This window comes from Podarcis raffonei, chromosome Z (genome assembly GCF_027172205.1).
Source record: "Podarcis raffonei isolate rPodRaf1 chromosome Z, rPodRaf1.pri, whole genome shotgun sequence".
Lineage (NCBI taxonomy): Eukaryota > Metazoa > Chordata > Lepidosauria > Squamata > Lacertidae > Podarcis > Podarcis raffonei.
In genome coordinates, this window is record NC_070621.1 from 10,130,792 (window position 1) to 10,151,633 (window position 20,842).

Genomic DNA, 20,842 nt, shown 5'->3' on the forward strand with positions numbered 1-20,842 from the left:
CACCTGCTCTCTGCCTTGTCAACTTTCTATTTTTACGACTTCTGGGTTAGCGCCATCGGCTAATGGCGGATTCCCTCCGAGCTCCGGAGGGAATCGGCTCCGCAGGATTAGGGTCTTACCGCTGCGGTGACGCGGGGACCCTTAAAAATCACAGGTGGTGAAGCCTATGAACCTGGTGACTCGACGGGCACCATTTGCGCCCCCCCGACCTGCGAAGGAGCCTTTTTAAAGGCTTCGGAACGGGGGATGGGGTGAGCGGCGCGGTGCTGAGAGTCGACTGCTTCTCCTGCGGAGTGAAGCCGCGCTGCCATGGCCGGAGAGCGCTGACTTCTTCTTGTGATTTGGACTTTAAAATAACAACCCGTGAGTATTACGGAAATTGGATTTCTAAGGAAATTTTTCTTTCGTGAATTAGGCATGATCGGGGAAAGCGTAAACAGGAAGTCCGTCTCCCCGTCCTGTAAACAATCTAAAGCAAGGACCTGCTAACTAAGGTCGAGAGAATTCTTTCTTTTATTATTGGGTAAAAGACATTAATTTCACGATTTGGCACTAGAAGAAATTTTACTGGAGGATAAGAGCTAATTTTGGGAGCTGAAGTGCCAACCCCCCCGGAGTGATCCGCAAGAGAGCCTGTTGAAAAGACATTGAAGAGTTTGACAGCTGTCAAATTAGCTGTCAAGCTGTCAAGACGGAAAAGGAGAACTTTGTTTCTGCTGCTTCTGCTGGCTATATTTGTTATAATTTGACTATACTTTGTTGAAAATAAGGAAGAACTGATACAAACTAATTTGACTTTTGGATTTGAACTGGAAGGAATACTAAGTAACCAAAATCCCTCTAGAGGGGATTTTGGGACATTACAAGAATGGCTGAAGGAGGGAAAATTCAGGCTGAATTGGACAGAGTGTTTCTTCTCTTGGGAAAGTTACAAGGCCAAATTGATGTTTTGGCTACAAATGTTGCAACTCTGGACTTTACAGTAAACAAATCCATTGAATTTGATAAGGAATTGACTCAGGAAGCCCATGCAGCTGGACGAGAAGAGAAACTTGAGAGTTTTGAGAGTGTGAAGAAAGAGATATATGTTGTTTCTGAGGAAAAGGAAGGAGGAGATGTAATGTTGCAGATGACAAAGGAGAGCCAGAGGCCTGACATGATGGTTACAAAGGAAAATAAGAACTTGATGGTGAAAATTTGGTCTGAATTGGAGACTGAAGAATGGAGAGATCTCCTTATGTGGAGATCGGAAGACCCAAGGATTACAAATTTGATTAAGGTGGAAGTTGGAGCTTTGGGGACATTTGGACTTGAAAGGAGTAAGAAACAAGATTCAGGCTCCACTTTTAAGTATGGAGGTCTGGCTGGAAGAAACATGGACCCTATTGGACTACTGCTTCTCCGAGATTTGGTGTTTAATACCAAGGACTATCAAAAAAACCGGCAGAGAGGAACTGAGAGAGAATTAAGAGCCTCGGACGTGAGATCTCCAGGCTGATAGTAGATTGATTGATGGACGTTTGTTGGGGATTGAAACCGGGAAAGGGGGGGTGGAGTTTGGGAATCCAAAGGGTGTATAGTTATAATCTGTTTTGTTTTTACTTTTGTTATCTGTTTGAGAATTGAGGAAATCGTGGAAGGGAATTTAGGCCGACTTTAGAAAAAGGTTTTAAGAATAAGCAATGATGTATTACTATTGATGTTTATAAGGCAAAAGTGGTTTTTTAAAATGAACTAAATATAAAAAGGTTAAAAATTAGGGATAAGAACTTGTTGAACCAACAATTTGAATTGGAATACAAGAGGGGGAGGTGTGGGGAAGTCAGGGAAATATGTTATTGAAAATAAGGATTGTGAATTCTATGTGTTTTTAAACTTTTTTGTTTTTTGTTTTTTGATTTTTTAATGTATTACAATGGAAAATTTTAATATTTTTTTTAAAAAAAACTTTCTATTTTTACTTTCATTATCGTCATTATCATTTCTTTTTTTAAAAAAGAAAAAAGGTGCCAGTACTCACGATGAAATTGTTACATTAAGTGCCACACTTTTAACATTTGGGGCAGGGGAGAAGGATGCCGGTACAGCGAACTCTTGAGTAAAAGGTAAAGGGACCCCTGACCATTAGGTCCAGTCGCACACGGAAACGCCGTTTACCTTCCCACCAGAGCGGTACCTATTTATCTACTTGCACTTGATGTGCTTTTGAACTGCTAGGTTGGCAGGAGCAGGGACCGAGCAACGGGAGCTCACCCCCTCGCAGGCATTCGAACCGCCAACCTTCTTATCGGCAAGCCCTAGGCTCTGGTTTAGACCACAGCTCCACCCGCGGTACTCTAAATTTGCATCTTATTTACACATAATGTAGCACATGCAGACTTTATGCAAATCTCTCTTTTTTGGGGTGTCACGTCTAAGCAGCCACTCTTGATGCACTCCTCTCTATTCTACCAAGGCCCCTTTTAGGCTCTGTAGAATCACCAGTGAACAACATCACGTCTGACCATTGGCCTAGAACAAAGTGGAGCACGCCAGGCATCTGGGATGACACTGAGGACAATGCACATTTCAGGCACAATGAGGTGGGGAGAGTGGTTTTCCTCGTGACACAGAGGGGCTGGGGAAGGGAAGGCCTTTAGAAATATTAATAATCCTTCTTTAAAAGTCTGTTTAACAAGTGATTTATGCCTAGTGAGATTACCTTCGTTGTAACTGGTTTTCAGCGCTATATCTTCCTTCCTTCCTTCGTGTCTGTGTGCAAATTAGGAGCACTAATAAATATTTCATGGCAAAATTCACAAATTAGGAGACGGATACAATAGATTGCTGTGCCTCTCCTCTCTCCCCCTGCCCCACTTTTTTTCTTTCGACCCAGAGGGCAGGCGTGTTGGATTGATGAGCCCTTCCACTGAACCAGACGGCTGCTCAGCTCATTTGGAAGTGGGGGGAGGGGGGCAGTCCAGACAACACAGTATCACTCCCTGCTTCTCCTTTGGTGTTTTATGCAGCTCTTTTGCTCTTCTTTGGAAGTGTTATGAAATGAAATTGCCTTGTGTAATTCAACCAGCAAGAATCGGTGGTCTGTTATTCTGTATTATTCACATGACACCTTTGATTCAATAGACACACAGGTAAAGGTGCCACAGCTGACCTGGAGTCTCCAGGTTTGCCTGCCTCCCTCCAGGCAGCAGGTGGACGGCTGCAAATTACTGCATAGACCCTGCTGGAGGGAGGTCTGCTCCTTCCCATCTCCTAATTAACCTCATTTGTTAGTCTTTGTGTTTTTGTGTGTGCAAATAGCATGCCCTTAGTGACTGTTGTTAATGCTTAATGTGCCATGCTGAACGACATCACCGGTGGCTGCTCCCTGGCATCACCAGGGGTCGCCCCAAGACATTGCTTTGGTGGTGGTGGGACAACCACATCGAGGTTTTTTCCCCCTACAATCAAGTGGTCAATACATTTTATGAAATAAATATAATCACTGGGGCCAGCCGTCCGCCTCAAGTCTGACCCGTGAAATCTCAGGCTCAGGGGTGCACCTTTCCTGGCAATCTTACACACAGGTGGTGGGTGGGTGGTGGGCCAAATGTGGCCCTCCAGGCCTACCTGGACATCAAGACCACCCCAGGACATGTCCCTTGCTGCCCCTGCTCTCTGCCCCCTGCACCGTGATTTTACCTGGCAATAGGAAGCAAACAAAACCTGATTGCAAGCATCACTCCCCCCCACTTATGGCTCCCAGTTACAGGCATTCAGAGGCATACTGCCTTCAACAGTGTAGGCAGAGCGTAGCCATCGTGGCTAGTAGCAACTGATAGCTTTATTCTCCATGAATTTGTCTAATCCTGGTACACTTACCGTATGTGGCACATTTTCCTCCAAACAGCAAATAGCAGTTGCTGATGGGGGGGAGTGTTGTTTTAATAAGGAAAGTAGCATGAAAGGGAAAGGGTAGACATCCCCACTCATGTTGCTTTGATTATAATCTAGTTTGTGGTTACTTTGGGGCCACTATTCTTTTTCCCCCTGAAAGAGTCTTATCACAGCTCTCCATCTCCTTTAATGAATTATTTTGTGTGTGTGAAGGTCATGGGAAAGAAGTGAATAACCAGTACTTCCAAGTACAGTGGTACCTCAGGTTAAGAACTTAATTCGTTCTGGAGGTCCGTTCTTAACCTGAAACTGTTCTTAACCTGAGGTACCACTTTAGCTAATGGGGCTTCCCGCTGCCGCCACGGCACAATTTCTGTTCTTATCCTGAAGCAAAGTTCTTAACCCGAGGTACTATTTCTGGGTTAGTGGAGTGTGTAACCTGAAGCGTATGTAGCCTGAAGCATTTGTAACCCGAGGTACCACTGTATACTGCCTACTTTCTTCTCCACTGAACCCCTTCCCACTAATATTGTATACCCCCATCTTCCCTTGGGCCTCATTTGCTGATGACATTTTTTAATTTCTGAAAAGTTGAGATGCCATTTAACATTTTGTAACACGTCAGCAACTCAGCCAGGTAGATAGTGCTGGGAAAGAACTCTGCTAGAAACCTTGGGAAGCTGATGCCCAGAGTAGACAACACTGGACTAGATGGAGAGAAAAGTGTGACATGATGCAAGGCAGCTTCATGTGAGACTGCTCTTAAAAACTGTATTTTACCTCTCTCTGTTTCCTCATATGCCAAGATTTGGTGGGTTGACAAAAAATAAATATTTCCCTGCACACTGTATATGTGTCCTGCACTTTAATCCAGTCCTTCATCCACCTGTGGCTTGTGCTAACATAGTGGCAGCAGTGTCCCCGTTTGACAAGTGTAACAAGTCTGTCCTGTTAACACTCCCTGTCACTTGTAATCCCATTACAAATGTGTCCCAGGTCAAATTTCTTACATCGAGGAGTGTCACTTAAAGGTTAGGGCACAGAGCAGGGGGTAAGAACCTTTTGTGGCCTGGGGCCATACTCCCTTCTGAGCAACCTCCCTGGCGCCACATGACAGTGGTGGGTGGGACAACAAATGTAAATTTAAACTTTGCAGAGGTTAGTTTCCGCACCCATCCACCTACTCATCCCTAGTCTCCAGCCAGGCAAGCAAAACTGAAACTGCTAACTTAGATGGCTTTAAAAGAGGATTAGACAAATTCATGGAGCAAAGAGTTATCAATGGCTACTGGCCAATGTGGCTCTGCTCTCTTTCCACAGTTGGAGGCAGCAGTGGTTCTGAATATTAGTTACGGGTGACCACATGAGGACAGAGTGCTCTTGTGTTCGGGTCCTGCTTGTGGGTTTGCCATCGGCATCTACCGGTAGTTGGCCACTGTGGGAACAGGATGCTGGCCATTGATCTGATCCAGCAAGCTCTTCTTATGAACAGCTGTGCCTGCCCAGCTACTCAAAAGGAGAGCATGGGGTGTGGGTCAATTGTTGAATCAATTGTTAGACAACATGGTGACGGCGACAGGTAAGGCTGTTTGTCACTGAGCTCTGTAGTCTGTTCTAGTTTTACTTTGTTTTGTTTGTGTGTGTGTGTATATATATATATATATATGTATATATATATATATATATATATATATATATATATATATGTATGTGTGTATATATATATATATATATATATATATATATATATATATATATGTATATATATATAATATATATATATATATATGGGTTTTTTTAACATATCATTTCCAACAATCATATAACCTAACTTCATATCTTATACAATGTAGACTTCCGTCAATACCTCTGATTTTTCATTGTCATTTATTCTGCATTTCTTAATTTCTCTATTACTGTTAATTATCATTAACTAATAACTTTCCTCATAGTCTTTCTTGCAATATTTCAAATAATCCTCCTTACAAAACTTCTTGCAGCCCTACTAGCGTAATCTGTTCATTACCATTACGTTTCAAATAGTTCATATATATACTCCAGTCTTCTAAGAATCTCTGGTCCTGCAGATTTCGAACCCTTCCTGTTAATTTGTCTAATTCTGCATAGTCCATCAATTTCATCCGCCATTCTTCTTTCGTTGGTAATTTTTCTTGCTTCCATTTTTGTACCAAACTTTGTTTTTATTTTGAATAGTTTTAAAGTTTTAAAGACAGTTGGCTCAGTAGTTAATTGCTACATGTAGGCAAGGAACATATCTGCCTCTATCATGGTGCTGTACCATGCCTTATAAACTTAAAACTTGTATATCTATGCTGGGATGCTATGCTGATTCCTTAAAGGAAAATTTTAAACCTACCAGTTGTTGGAATATTATAGAAGAAACTTGAAAATGGTCTTGAACATGTTGCTAGGCAACAGAATATGTGTGTGTGTGTGTGACCAGTGTAAAGTTTTGTAAATAATAAAGACTCTGAGAAACAGAACCAAATGGTGTTTATTCCTGCAATGGGAATTTCACTAAGAGATAGCTGGAATGCTGCTGCTGCCGCTGCTGCTGCTGCTGCTACTATAAAGAAGTAAAAGATGCAGGAAAACTTTTCTGTAAAAGGAACTCTGCTGCAGAAAGAAATGAAAACCCAAGAGTGTATCTAACCCAGGAGTGGTACCTCTGGATGCGAACGGGATCCGTTCCGGAGCCCCGTTTGCATCCTGAAGCGAACGCAACTTGTGTCTGTGTGGGTCACGATTCGCCGCTTCTGCGCATGACGTCATTTTGAGTGTCTGCGCATGCACGAGCGGTGGAACCCGGAAGTAACGTGTTCCGTTACTTCCAGGTTGCCATGGAACGTAACCTGAAAATGCTCAACCTGAAGTGACTTCAACCCAAGATATGACTGTACTCATGCATCAACAGTTATGAGTTAGAAGGCGAGAGCTATGGCAAGGATTCTCCCTAAGACACCCCCCCAACCAGGCCCACCTTTGCACCCTAATTCAGTGTTTTTGCCTGTCTGGAATATCTATTTGAACTCTGATGCTTCTAGCTTACCTGTATGGAGAAGAGAGAGGTGTGTGAGAGCACATGTGGAAGCAAGCTTACTGTACAAGGGTAACTTTGGCAACAACTGCTGGGCAGATCTGAAACAAGGTCCACCAGTTGCTGACCTCTCCTTTGGGCATTAACTGTTTTCTCTCAGCCAAATTCTTATTTGTCTGTAAAAAGCAGGCAAAATCCTCAGAAGGCATTTGACTGGGGCACAGGGGAAGGGCAGGGATTAGGGTATTTTTATCTTCCTTCCTCTTGCCTGAGGCATGAATGTGAAGCTGGGGGTGGTTGGTGGGAATTGGGATGGCATAAATTTGGGCCGCACTTTCAGAAATAATGGCTAGCAAACAGTGAAGTAACAAACTCGAGCTCTTCTTTCTCTAGTGAAGAGAAGGCAGAGCCAGTGTGGTATAGTGATTAGAGTGTTGAACTGTGATCTGGGAGACCTGGGTTCAAATCCCACACCCGACCATGAAGCTCACTGGATCACCTTTGGCCAGTCACTGCATCTCAGCCTAACCTACCTCACAAGGTGGTTGTGAGGATGGAATGGGGAGGGGGAGAAATGTGTACACCATATTGAGCTCCTTGCGAGGAAATAAGGCAATACCACTACTACTACTACATCTGGAATGTTGTCTTCATCTGCAAACAGTTTGCTGCTTCGCTCAAAACCTCTGCCACAGTATCCTTGTGAGAAGCTGGTGACAAGGGATCCCTGTAGCTTGTGAGCTGTGGTGCTGAAGTGTGGCGTAATCAGCACTCGTTGCTCCAGTTGAGAAATATTGACGGCTTTCCCTCCACCTCTTATGACGTCACACTGGGAAGCTGTTGTCGGAGCTGTTGCCATGGGGACACTAGCAATACTACTGTGCTTGCTGGCATCTGTCATGCAACTCTCGGTCTTTTGTGTGACTCAGGGAATGCATGCTGCTAGACAGCCCCCCACCCTCCCTTGCCCCGTAACACACATCACTGGGCAGCTTGGCAGAAGGACATCAGTGATGCAGAAGGTCATTAGGATTGTGCAATTCCAAAGCTTGCACAGGAGAGGCCCAGGGAAAGAATGTAATACATGGGGTGGGGTGGGCATTGGGAAGAACATAGATGAACCTTGTTGGATCAAACCAAAGTGCTAGCATCCTGTTCTCACAGTAACAACCAGGTGTGCCAATGGGAAGCCCGCAAGCAAGAACTGAGTGCAACAGTGCTCTCCCCACTTAGGAACAAAGGAAATTGCCTTCCACCAGGTCAGACCTTGATCTATGTAGCTTGATATTGTCTATACTGACTGGTGGCAGCAGCAGCAACTCTCTAGGGCTTCAGGCAGGGGACATGCAATAGCCCATCTAGTCCAGCATCCTGTACGTTTATTTTGTGTGCCCTGATTCCTCCAATATTCAGCTTCATTGGGTAATGATAAAGAACCACCAGAAGAAAGAACACCAGGGACCCTTAAGCTGCCCATCAGCAGCTAGTATCTGACAGCAGACTAAGAAGACACACACTTCACTTGGACCTTCCCCACTATGTGTATGTCTGTTTACATTGAAGTATTTATAAATCTGCATCTAAATGAGAACGTCAGAACCTGCACTTTGTGTCAAACACTTGCTCTGGTGACATTTAAGCAGTCAGCCAAGATGCACTCATTCCTGCTGACTATGGCCTCTCTAAAGCTCTGTTAATCCATGATTCTGCAGAGCCACCAGCGTGCAACATCATGTACAGGATGCACCCCTGACCAATGGCCTTGAACAAAGCAGAGTACACCAGACATTGAGGATGACATTCAGGACAAAACACATTTCATACTGTCTTGTGTGCAATGATGTGGCAAGTTCTTAGCACCTGGATAGCAGACAGAGCAAGCTCAGGTCACCTGCGTGCAGTCTTTCGCACCGTGTGTATTTCTTATTCAGAGTTATTACTTCTAAATTTGCATCTGCACATATAAATTAGCATATGCAAATTGGTGTCCTCTTTTGGGGTGTTGCATTTTCTCTTTTATTTATTTTTTTGGCAATGCATAAGTGGCCATTGAGCTACTAGTTGGCTAGGGCGGGGGAGATTCAGTGCGCAGTAAGTATGGTCTCATGAAATGTGAGCTACAAATTTCACACATCTGTAGATTTAGGATCCCTCCAGACTGGTGTTTCTTTGTTTCGTTTTTAAACAGGTGTATTCCGCAGCACGCCATGGGTGGTGCATTAATGGTGGAATTATACTGAACTGTCTGCACATCATTCTGTTTTATTAGCTGTCCTGTAATGTACTCCCAATGTTACTGCATTACTGTTGTCTGGAGGGGCACCTTTATGCTAAAGCACAACAAAAACACCCCTGTCCCAACCCATTTATGATATAAACCTTTACATGATTTCAGCAGGAGGTTACAATGTGTACAGCGACCGGAAATGAAGCTGTATGTCAGCCCCAAAACATTTGCAGGCACAAGCATTATTGAAAGCTGCCCAATACCATCTTAAGTACATATTGTCATGAATGCACCATAAAAAGCACACCTCAAGGGGCCCTTTAAAAAAATTGAACTCCCCCTATATTTGTTTGCTTTGCATAGAGAGGTGGAATCTAAAAGCTGAAATCTATAAATGTTTATTCTAATTGCAGCTTAAATTGTGCAATGGCTCCCTCCTCTTTCCTCTTAAGGGGCTGTTCACCATACCTAGAGTAAACCTACTGAAATTAATGGACACGACTAACCACAAGACCTGTTGAAGTCAAAGGGACTTGCTTCCAGGTAAATAAGGTTGGGACTGCAGCCTAACATAGGTCCATTAAACTCAGTGGGTCCTGTCCAGTGCTTTTTGTCGGGGGGACGACGACGCAGGGGTATGCATATCCCTAAACGTTTTGTGAATCTCAGTTTGGCCTCATTGAGGGGCAGTATTTCAATATGAATAGGAAAATGCGAGTACCCCTAAGCATTTTTTTTATTAGAAAAAAAGCACTGGTCTTTCTTGTCTGAGTAGAACTTAGTTGGGTACAGTTCATGTTTTCCTATTTTCTCTTTGCCAAATTTAAATAAAATACTCTGTGTGGGTTGAACCATGGCATATATATGATATACAAAGGAAATTTTTAATTCTGTTGTTACCTTGGTAACATATTTTTAACATATGGATGTGTGTGCATGTATACACTCCGCTCCCCCACAGATATAATGGTTGTGCCCGGTTCATTTAGCAATCTGCCCTTCAGGAAGAAAGATCAGATTAACATCCCAAGGAATACGACAGTCATTATAACACAATTATCAGACGGAACCAGGAATGGCTCTGGCAATATAACACAGTTATCCATAATTGCTTCATTCATAGAGACTGCCTCCTTCCATATGCCCTATTATGATACCTGAGAATGCCTTCATTTTGATACAATTTATGCATTGGACTCTTTCTTTAAAACAAAAACCAATGGCTATTTTCATTTTTAAAATACATACAATTAAAAATGCATACAACTGCAATTGCAATAATTATTTTTACCTGAAAGAAGGGATTGCAGTTGAAAGAAATTTAACTGTGCAATCCTATACCTGTCTCCTCAGAAGTAAGCCCACTGAAATTCAGTAGAGACTGCCCTGCTCCTACATAAGGGGGTTTAGGTCTGCAGCCTGAATGATATTTAGCATTGCCTTACATATTTCTTTGCATGTTTTAATTTCCATTTCAGTATAACATGAAAGAGTCCCAATTATCCGTAAGCTTGGAATATCTATTGTCCTAACAGTCTTAGAAAGGGAGTAATTTTCATCATTCTCAAAGTATGTCAGGAATTTTGAAGCCAGTCTCCCATTGCAGGGTTTCTTCTAATGCTCTGCAATGAATATCCAAGCCATGATAAGCATGCTGTTAATCAAACACTGACCCTATTTTTAAATATATTCTTCCCAGCTAGAAAACTTCACGTCCTAAGGGGACCATTTCTGCTGTTCTCTCTTGAAATTTCTAACAAAAACCTTGATGAAACATATTACATATTTGCATATGTGTCTAAGCCAGAGGTGGGGAACCTGTGGAGGGTCAGTTCCTATTGCCTAGTCCAAAGGACTGTCTCCAAAGGACTGTCTGCTCCTGCAGGATGCCTGTCTACTCTTTGAGAATGGGTTCAAAGGCTTTGCCCTGGACGCCAGCATATTTGTGATATGAACTAGGGCCTTTACGCTGGTGGCATCCTAGGCATGGGCGTAGCTAGGATTCTTGTGGAGGCCCCCCCCCGGGGCTTTTATGAGGGGGCAGAACATCAGATTTGTATTGATTTTGATTGATTGTGGGGGCAGCTCCGCCCCCCCTACACCCATCCATGATCCTGGGCGCATCGTTTGCGGCATTCAATTGAGGGCCTCCTCTCAATGCTGCAAAGCTACCCAAGGCTGTTCGCGTGCACGCGTGTGCCCAGGCTCTCAAGCTGAGGTATGCAACACCAGCAGCCTGCATGGTCGTCCTGACGTCGCTTGAGCAGGAGCTTCTGTGCTTTCTGCTCAGTCTTTACCATACAGGCATCTTACACCCTTGACCTCAGTGACAGATCTGGATAGTTGCATGTTACAGTCCACTATCCTCAGCAGCAGCAGCAGCCTACCTCGCAGATCACAACCCAACCCAGGAGGCGGGTGACCCTGATTTATTAGCTTTCTCCTCCTGACTCCAGGTAAGCTAACCCTTAGTTGCAGAGCACCCCCACCCTCTCTCGGCCAGCTAATCAACCCTTAGCTGTAGAGACACCCCCTCCCCCCGAGCGCGTACACCCACTCTCTCTCTCCCCCCCCTTCCGGGCGCGCGCGCGCGCGCATTAAAGATACCGAAGCGCGGCTCGCGGACAGAACGTAGCGGGAGTCAGGAGAGGCGGCAGGGAGAGAAAGAAGGCTCCGCGGCACGCGCACGCGCACTCCCTCCCTCCCTCTTTCTCTCTCTCTCACACACACACACACTCACTCACCCTCTACACCTACTTCACCTGGCGAGCGGGCGCATGCGCGCCCTCATTCTTCTCCGTTTATCGAGGCGCGCGAGCCTCGCGGGTGCGCGTCCTTCCCCCCCCTTCCTCCGATCTCGTTCCCCCCCTCCAGTCTCCCCCGCCCCCTCAGCCGAGCCAGGCTGCGCTGAGGCGACAGAGGCAGCCAGCCCGCCCGCCCGCCCGCCTGCCCACCAGACCAGCCCTGCCTTGCCCTACCCAGCCCAGCGGGGGTAGGTGGGTGCGGGGGTTACCCCTTGCCGTTGCCGCCGCGAGGCCTTGGGCCCTGGGCGCGGCCGACGTGGTAGCGGTGGGGGCTCCGACGACGCGGGAGTGGTGAGGCGGCGGCGGTTGGGGAGCTCGGCCCGGCGTTGGCATGAGGTAGCTGCGGCTCGGAAGCAGGAAAAAAGGTGAGGGGGGGGCGCACGGCAGATGATGGCGGGGGGCGGGCAGCCGCGGGGGCGGCATGATTTGGGTCTGTCAGAACTGAGGAGACGAGGAGGAGGAGGGAGCGCAGTGGCGGCGGCGGCTTGTATGAGGGACACACGGCGTGTGGGCGGGGGGAGCGGAGAGCTGACATCTTGGACGGAAGGGCTCTGCGGGGAGGGGGGCCTGGCTGTTTTTGAGCGGGGTGTGTTATTGTGTTCTAACCTGTGTTATCATCGCGAGTGAGCGACTGAGGATGAGCAGGGATTGGGGCGTGTTCGGTGTGTGGGGTGGGCGGGCCGGGATCTTTTTATGTTGTTTTTTTTTTTTGGCAGGGTGGGGGTTGGGCGGGAGGAGGAGGGGAGAAATCTGGTTACGTTGCTTGTGGTTATGAAGAGTTGTGGGGTATCTGGGAGCGGGCGGCAGAGGAGCTTGTGGGTAGAGGTAAAGCCTGGGCCTGGGGGTTTGCCCGGTTGTTGTGCGCATGGGAGAGAGCCATGGATCTTATTGCCGTGTTGTGACGGGTGGGAATTTGGGGGAGAGGAGCTGGGGTGGGGTGGGGGTCTGGTTATTTGTGCGTGGAAGTAACAGGTCATGGGGAAATCGTAGAAAAGTATAGGTTGGGGGATCAGGATTGGGTGTCTGTGTGGGTGTTTTATCAATAATAATAATAATAACAACAACAAATCTACAGTATGATAAGAATAGTAGGCGTTGAGGGGCAGTGGCTTGGACAGCAGGAGGCTGTTTGAGGGACGGGGTGGGCCAATGGGGGGTTGATTATTGTGGGGGGGTGTGGTAGACTAATATAGGAGCTACAGTGGGAGAGGCAGTAGATTGAGATGTAAGTGTGGGAAGTTTGGGCAAGGACTGGGTGTGTTGAGGGGCAGAAACTGGAGGATCAGGAGAGATGGGCTGTGAAGAGGATGAGGAAAAGGTTGAGGCCAGTATTGCAGTACATGGTGGAAGGGAGTAATCTTAATATAGGAAAGCGTAGGATATTAAACAGTAGTGTTGCTGTCTTAATCACCATTAATGTCATATTGTGCTGTGTTTATTGTCCATGCTATTTATTACAAAAATGAATTGTCTGATGGGTGTCAGGTTCATGGATATGTGTAAGGCAGTGTCTGCTGTGAAAAGAGACTGGGCTGTTAAGGATCTTTGTGTGTGTTTTTGTGCGGGGAGGTGAAAGTGACATTATGGGGTGAGAACTGGAGCAGAAGCAGGGGGAACAGAAGTTTATGGGCTACTAAGGGACATGTGGAAATGTATTGGGGAGAGGTTAAGGCAATAGGCAGCACTGGGTTTAATACTCCTACACACATATATAGTTACTGTGTAGAGTGGGAGAAGAACTGAAGGCAACTGAAAAAAGCTAGGGAGATATTTGGAAAAGGGAGAGGCGGGTGAGACAGCAAAAAGGAAGATGTGACAGATGAGGAAGACGGTGCTGAAGGGATGTCCTTTGTTGTCTTTGTTGGGGAGCAGCACTCTGCCTGGAAAAGGTAGGCTGAGGCACCTTTTGTTTGCTACCTTGGCCCTGGCATGTGCCAGAGTGTGCTGGTGAAGAAGGGTAAGGAAGATGTTGGTGGAAGGACCTTTCTGTTCTGCCCTCTCCCTTTATCCTCTTGCCTCCAGGGTGTCTGGTGCTTCTGTTCATCTCAGTTAACCGATCATCCTTCTTAGGAGTAGGATGAAGGAAAGAGATGAGGCTATGACAAGAATGGGAAACCCTAGGCCTTCTGCCTTCTGTTGCCTTCATTCCCTGCTGTGCCTCCTTCATTTCAATTGTTAGAGAAATCATATGAGAATAGGTTTTTGCTTCCAGCAATTTGCCTGGTACCTGTCTGTATTGTTAGGCTGTTAACATGCTGGAGAGGTGTCTGGAGCAAGACTATGACCACAAGTGTGATTTGTATGTTCCCTTTCATATTGTAGGGCTGAAAGAGAGTAGCTTTAGCATGTTCTCTCTCATATATATATATATATATATATATATATATATATATAAAAAATGCAGCATCAAATGAATATTAGAAGGGGGAAAGAATTCAGACTGAGATTTACTGTAATTGCAGAGCAAACCATAGCAATAAAAAACCTCCAGTGCTTCTGGGACTACATAATTTGTACTTGCTACTGTACATATGAGCCTATTATGTGTATGAGTGCTAGACTGGGTTTCTTTTATTTTTGTTTCAGATGGCGGATGTTGATGTTTGTGCTGGTGGGGATAGCACCAGAAGAAAAATGGATGCTCTAGCAGATAGTGCAGCTGAGATCGTTCCGTTGGAGCTCTATGATTCAGCTCGAGCAAAAATAGCTGCTAATCTACAATGGATCTGTGCTAAAGCCTATGGAATAGGTAAAAATCCCCATTGAGTGATTATTCTTTTATCTCTCCCCTTTTGCTTTCCTCCTGTCTTGCTCTCTCAGCTGTTAAATGGATTTGAAATGATCTGTGTTTTACATATCAATCATGTGCCAAACCGATTTGCCTGCTTGCCCTGTTCCCATGTTTTTAGATCCCAGGATATTAATAAGTGCTTGCTAGGAACCTTGTCAGTGTACATCCCTTTTCCTCATTGTGAATGGTTTGTAGAAGTGCATATAACTGTGTTTTTGTTTTTGTTTCATGAAATAGTGCTCTCTCACACAGAACCTAGACCTACAAAGGCTGAGCTCTTGAAGGCCCTTATTATTGTGTGATTCATTCTGGCAATCCTGTAGATCCTTGCTGCTACCTTTTTATGGAGCATAGCTGAATAGAGAATAAGAATCTTGTGGCTTCTGTATCATATTGTAGATATTTCACTCATCTATTTTTTAACCAAGGCTGCTGTATTCTAGAACATAGCAGTGAGGCAGCATTCATTTCTTTGCATAACATTGTGGGTAATGAATATAAATAGATGGGATAGAAAAAAATCTTGTTTGAAACTTTAGTTTTATTTCTACGGTCTTCTGAAGCACTATTGCCATCCAGTGTGTTGTATTAAAGTAGATTCTGCTTCGTCTACTTTGAGTTCTAGGTTTTTGTCATTTGTGCCAGGATTTTGGCTTCATATCGGTATTATACTTTTAACTGAAACAAAATGTAACATGTAGAAAATTAGATAGCCCTGTTAATCTGACTAATTTGCCAAACTCTAATATGCTTAATGGATTAACATTAGCTTGTGTTGTGTTAGTGCTAAGTAATACACTGTATTCCTGCAATCACATGGCTTTGGTTTGTTTTCAGCTTGTAGAATGGGGATGATTGTTCATGTGGCACAGCAAAATTAGGAGCTTTGAGCAAGTTTTTGGTTCACTTCTTCTGTTTATGAAAGTATACTATAATTTCAATAAGCAGCAAAGGCAAATAATATTCTATCATAACACAAACTGTAACTGCAGTTTAAAAATTATAACTGGACACTAAGGTAAATATCTACAATTTCATTTTTGTGGGTTTTTGAATTAGCTTATTTTGGTAAAAATAAGTGCAGCCACTAACTGGTCTACTTTGTGTAGAGCAAATTTGTTGCATGGCCTGTGTTTGTTTAAAACCTCCATGGGAACTAGGCTTGGGCAGTCATGTGTGATGGCAAGTTCTAGACATATCCATACTTGGCTTCAATATTAATGTCAGATTCCCTTAATTGATTTCCTCACCTTTAAAAAAGTATACTAATTCTGTAAACAAGTATAGAGATTAGGCTAATATTCCTGTGTTTTGCATATGAAACCAGCCATAAGCAGGTTAATATCTTTAAATTTCAGTGTTATCCTCTAATACAAATGAGAAGCCTTCCAGTCCTTCTAGTCTTTAAATGACTTGGATTGCTTCTCAGAATACCTGGTAGTAATAGAGTATTGCCTCAAAATGAGCATACCTGTCAAAAATGTCAATTGTATACAAGGAATATTCATCTGATTTCATATATCCTTACTTGTCAAAAATGTCAATTGTATTCAAGGCATATTCATCTAATTTCATATATGCTTCATCTCATCTAATTTATTTGTAAGGCATGGGTTCTGCTTATGCTGGAGAGCACAGTTGTTCTGTGTCGCAAAGGGCATTAGCACTTGGTGGGGGTGAAAGGAAGGAGATGGAAATATGTAAAACTTGACCAGTGCCTCATTCTGTACAAACTTCATTTGTATGCAGTGTCATCTTCAGGTGAGGCCTTACTTCAGTTTCCTTAAGTATTTGAAGCCAGTTTTATCATTTCCCTTGAAGCTGAACCTTCTCTTTGGTGGTGCCTTTTCTGTGGAGCACCTCAAGAGAGGCCTATTCTGCTGAAGCTTTTAGTATATCTGACAAAACGAAAACATTTCTGCTGTCTTTTGGGAGATAAAAGTGACCTGTGTCTTGATAATGGTGATGTTTCTATTTTAGTTGTTAAGTTTTAAGTTGTTTTAAGTTCTTTAAGGAGTTTTAAGTTGTTTTGATTGGTTCTCTCTTATTGCAGCTTAAACTGCTTTGCATTACTAATATTTAAATTTGTAAGGCATTTTAGAAGGAGCTTTTCACTGCAATAGGTAGTATATAAGAGCCCCCCCCCCCAAATCAGTAAAGTGGTACCTTGGTTTTCGAATGTAATCCGTTCCGGAAGACTGTTCGAGTTCTTAAACGTTCGAAAACGGAAAACTCAATAGCCAACAGCTAGGCCTCAGGATCTTGCACTCAGCAGAAGCCACGTGGCATGTTCAACTTCTGAGGCATGTTCGAAAACTGAAGCATTTACTAACCAAAATGTTCGTCAATGGAGAACCACTGGACTATATTGCACTCTTTGAAGGTACCTGAAACACTTTAGTTCTATATCTCAACTAAAATGTGAGGCTTAAGTTTAGTTTAGTTTAGGTTGATCCCTTCTAATAAATTATAGAATCACAGAATTGTAGAGTTGGAAGAGACCCCAAAGGTATCTAGTTCAACCCCTTACAATGCAGAAATCTCAACTAAGGCACCCATGATAGATGATCATCCAACCTCTGTTTAAAAACCTCCAAAGCAGGAGAGTTCACCACCTCCCAAGGGAATTTGTTTCACTGTCAAACAGCCCTTACAGTTAGAATGTTCTTCCTGTAACTTGTAACTTGAAGCCCTTGATTTGGGTCCTATCCTCTAGAGCAGAAGAATAATTATGAAATTAATTAGTTAATTAATTAGCTTAATAAGTTAACTGTTTATATTTGGACAAGTTTTCTGATGTACTTTATTGGGAGAAGAAAAATAATAATTTCCTTAATAATAATTTAAACAATTTATTTAACTAAAACAATAACATTATAGCATATGTATCCATGTTTGTTAACTGATATGGTTAAACAATTTTCCCAAATTTTTTTTTCAAAAAAAAAATATTTTAAGCACACATGAAAAACTGAAAACAAATCCTTATTTCCTGATGAATAGCCTTTGGACTATAATGTACAGTGGTACCTCAGGTTACATACACTTCAGGTTACATACCCTTCAGGTTAGAGACTCCACTAACCCAGAAATAGTACCTTGGGTTAATAATTTTGCTTCAGGATGAGAACAGAAATCGTGTTCCCGCAGCACAGCGGCAGCAGGAGGCCCCATTAGCTAAAGTGGTGCTTCAGGTTAAGAACAGTTTCAGGTTAAGAACGGACCTCCGGAACGAATTAAGTACTTAACCTGAGGTACCACTGCCACTTATAAAAAACTATCTTTAGAAATATTTTCCCTCCAAAAGCATTTTATTTTTAAAATCCAATTTATTTATTTTTTTAAAAATCCGTTTTTTAAAAAATAAACCATTGATTTTTATCCACCCTGAGTTTGCTCCATCTTGCATATCACAGCCCTTAGGATTTTTGAAGATGGCTATCATATCTCATCTCAGTCTCCTCTTCTCTTGGCTGAATATAGTGAACTCCCACAACCATTCCTCATAAGCCTTGGTTTCCAGACCTTTGATCTTCTTGGTTGGCCACCTCTGCACACAATTCAGCTTGTCAACATACTTCTTAAATTGTTGTGCCCAGAATTGGACACAGTACTCCACATGTGGTCTGACCAAGGCAGAATAGTGGTACTATTACTTCCCTTGATCTGGACTTCTGTTGATGTAGCCTAGAATAGCATTAATTTATTTTTGCTGCTGTATCACACTGTTGAACTATGTGATGAAGGCAGAAATGATGCTTGGCCTTTGGCTGCTTTTATGAGAACTACTTACTTGATCTGAATGACGTCATGCTGGCCAGTATTTTTTTTTAAATTATGATGCGCTTTCATGTTTAGGAATGTTATACTGTGCTTTCTAGCGCAGGAAATGTAGACATCCTGCAGAAGGAAAACAAAGCCGGGGAAAGGACAGAAAGTTGGAGAAACAAACCAGGGGATCACTGATGATCCCCTGAAATTGTTGTTGTTATTTATTAAATTTGTATACCATCCTATACTTACAGGTGTCAGGGCGGTTCACAGGATAAAATCATAATATAAAACCACAAAATACATAATCAAAATAAAAGCAAGAACAACTCAATAAACCTCCCCACCCCCCCCAATTGCAAAAGTGAACTATGCTGTAGTCTCTCTTGTGCAGATGCAGTGAGAACAATTTCACTTGGATATAGAGCTGGTGGATAAGGTACAAATTTTAAAATGGATAATAGAATGAGGCTAACACCACATGTTGCTGTGTACCCCTGTTGTGTATAACCTGAGGTTGCAAAAAATAATAAATTAAATCAAAATCTATGTTTATCCAACTTTAAGTACTTCATTTATTGCTCCTAACTGCTATGTTGCTTCCCCCTCTTTCTTACTACATTTTTGCTTAATATGGTACGGTTTTTTTAAAAGCCTCATGGCAAAACCCTAATAATTGTTACAATCTAAGTATCTTTTAGTGCAGTAAGTACAGGCAACTCCCCATTTATGTGGGGGTTATGTTCCAAGGCACCATGCATTTAAGTGAAATTATGTGTATTTGAAACACCCCACTCTACCACTGTCCTGTTCTGCCCCTTTTTGTGACTTTTTCACCTCAATTCCAGTTTTGGCGCAATGCACATGTTTATGGTCACACACATATCAGACATGCCTAAAACGGTTGCTGCCTATACTGTATCTCTTTGTGCCAACATGTTAATTCTCTAGATCAGCCTTTCTCAACCTTTGGTCCCCAGGTATTATTGAACTACAACTCCCATCATCCACTACCACTGGCCATGCTAGCTAGGAGTTGTAGTCTGACAACTTCTAGGGACCCAAGGGTGAGAAAGGCTGCTCTAGATGTTAATAGACTCCAGGTCCCACTAGCCACCGTCTGCATAGCTAGTGGTCAGGTATGATGTTATTTTTTTAGTCCCAACAGCTTCTAGATAGCCACACATTGGCTGCATCTTATTTCAGCTAGTGATATTTCTCACATGATATTTATCACAAGTATTTCTTTTTAAACAAGATATGCCTGTTTGCTTAGAGCCTCGTTGAGGAAATAGACTTAACTCACATATAAGTGTATAAGCTTGCAGTTTTTGGCTCCATTATCCTGGTTGGCTACTTCAGAAAATGAGAGTAGAAGTGTTTGTGGAAATCTGAGTTAGTGAAGCTTCAGGTTGGGACTTTATTTAAACCATATGTTCTGAGTCTCAGCTCCTTGGTTTTCACATGGTCTAGTTTAAAGTGTGCATGGGGTATAGGGGATGTTAGAGGAAGGGGTATCTATGGCGGAAGACATGTCATGTTCTTTCTGGGGTAGTTTGTTCATCTTGGTCCCCACCCTGTACTAAGCTCTCACTTGTGGCTCCTAGAAGCTGTCAGCATGTGACAGCAGACACACTCCAGGAATCACTTCAACTGGCTAGCTAAACCAGGTGAGAGTAGCCGATGAGTGAGTTAGGGACAGGTTCCAGTGGACTGAGCAGATGAGAGCAATAGTGGGTCCAATGGTTATCAAGGCTGTTTCTGCATGTGCTGTAGAGGGAAGTGAGGGGCAGATGGGGCTCTTCAACCTGGGAAGGTAGCCCATCTAGGAGAAGGAAAACTTGGATCCTAAACCTCTGCTGTATTGCAGGATATCTTCAAGAGAAGAAACAGTAAGAAGTAAAACCTACACATATCTGAAGTGCAGTCCCTAAGAAGGTTGGATGGCACCTTGAATGCCTCCTTCCAGCAATTCCTGAAGCTAGGCTGGTGCCAAACGTGGTGTTCTCTCTCTTTTTTTTTAACCACATCAGTGAGGCTGAGGGCTGGGCAGCCCAGGACTTCCATATACAATGCCCAGGTTTGTGCACCCTGGAGAGGTCACTTAGGTGCTGCTAACACAGAGGCTTGGGTGCACTCCATTGTTTCAACACAGATGAATGTGAACAACAAGAAGTTTAAAGTAAGAAGTAGATTTTAGGGTACACGGACTACAGTGCTTATTGGAAGCCTCTTCTAATCACAGTTGTACTCCTTGCAACACTTGTCTGCACAATCTATTGCTTTGGATTCTTGACAGGAGATGAGATTTTGTT

The 20,842-nt window shown here is 43.5% G+C and overlaps 1 protein-coding gene across 7 annotated transcripts in view; it reads left to right on the forward strand.

The window, feature by feature from the left end:
- Positions 1–11,892: 11,892 nt before the first annotated feature.
- CAMSAP1 (calmodulin regulated spectrin associated protein 1) overlaps positions 11,893–20,842 on the forward strand; it is a 40,091-nt gene continuing 31,141 nt past the window's right edge. For 3 of the 7 annotated variants that reach the window (XM_053374802.1, XM_053374805.1, XM_053374807.1), the window contains exons 1-2: positions 11,894–12,330; positions 14,552–14,714. In XM_053374802.1, the coding sequence (XP_053230777.1) occupies positions 14,552–14,714 (163 nt within the window). In that variant the 5' untranslated portion in view covers positions 11,894–12,330. Of the gene's footprint in view, positions 12,331–12,767; positions 12,791–13,216; positions 13,855–14,551; positions 14,715–20,842 lie in introns of those variants that run through there. The other 4 variants (XM_053374808.1, XM_053374806.1, XM_053374804.1 and 1 more) reach the window with 4 other exon arrangements.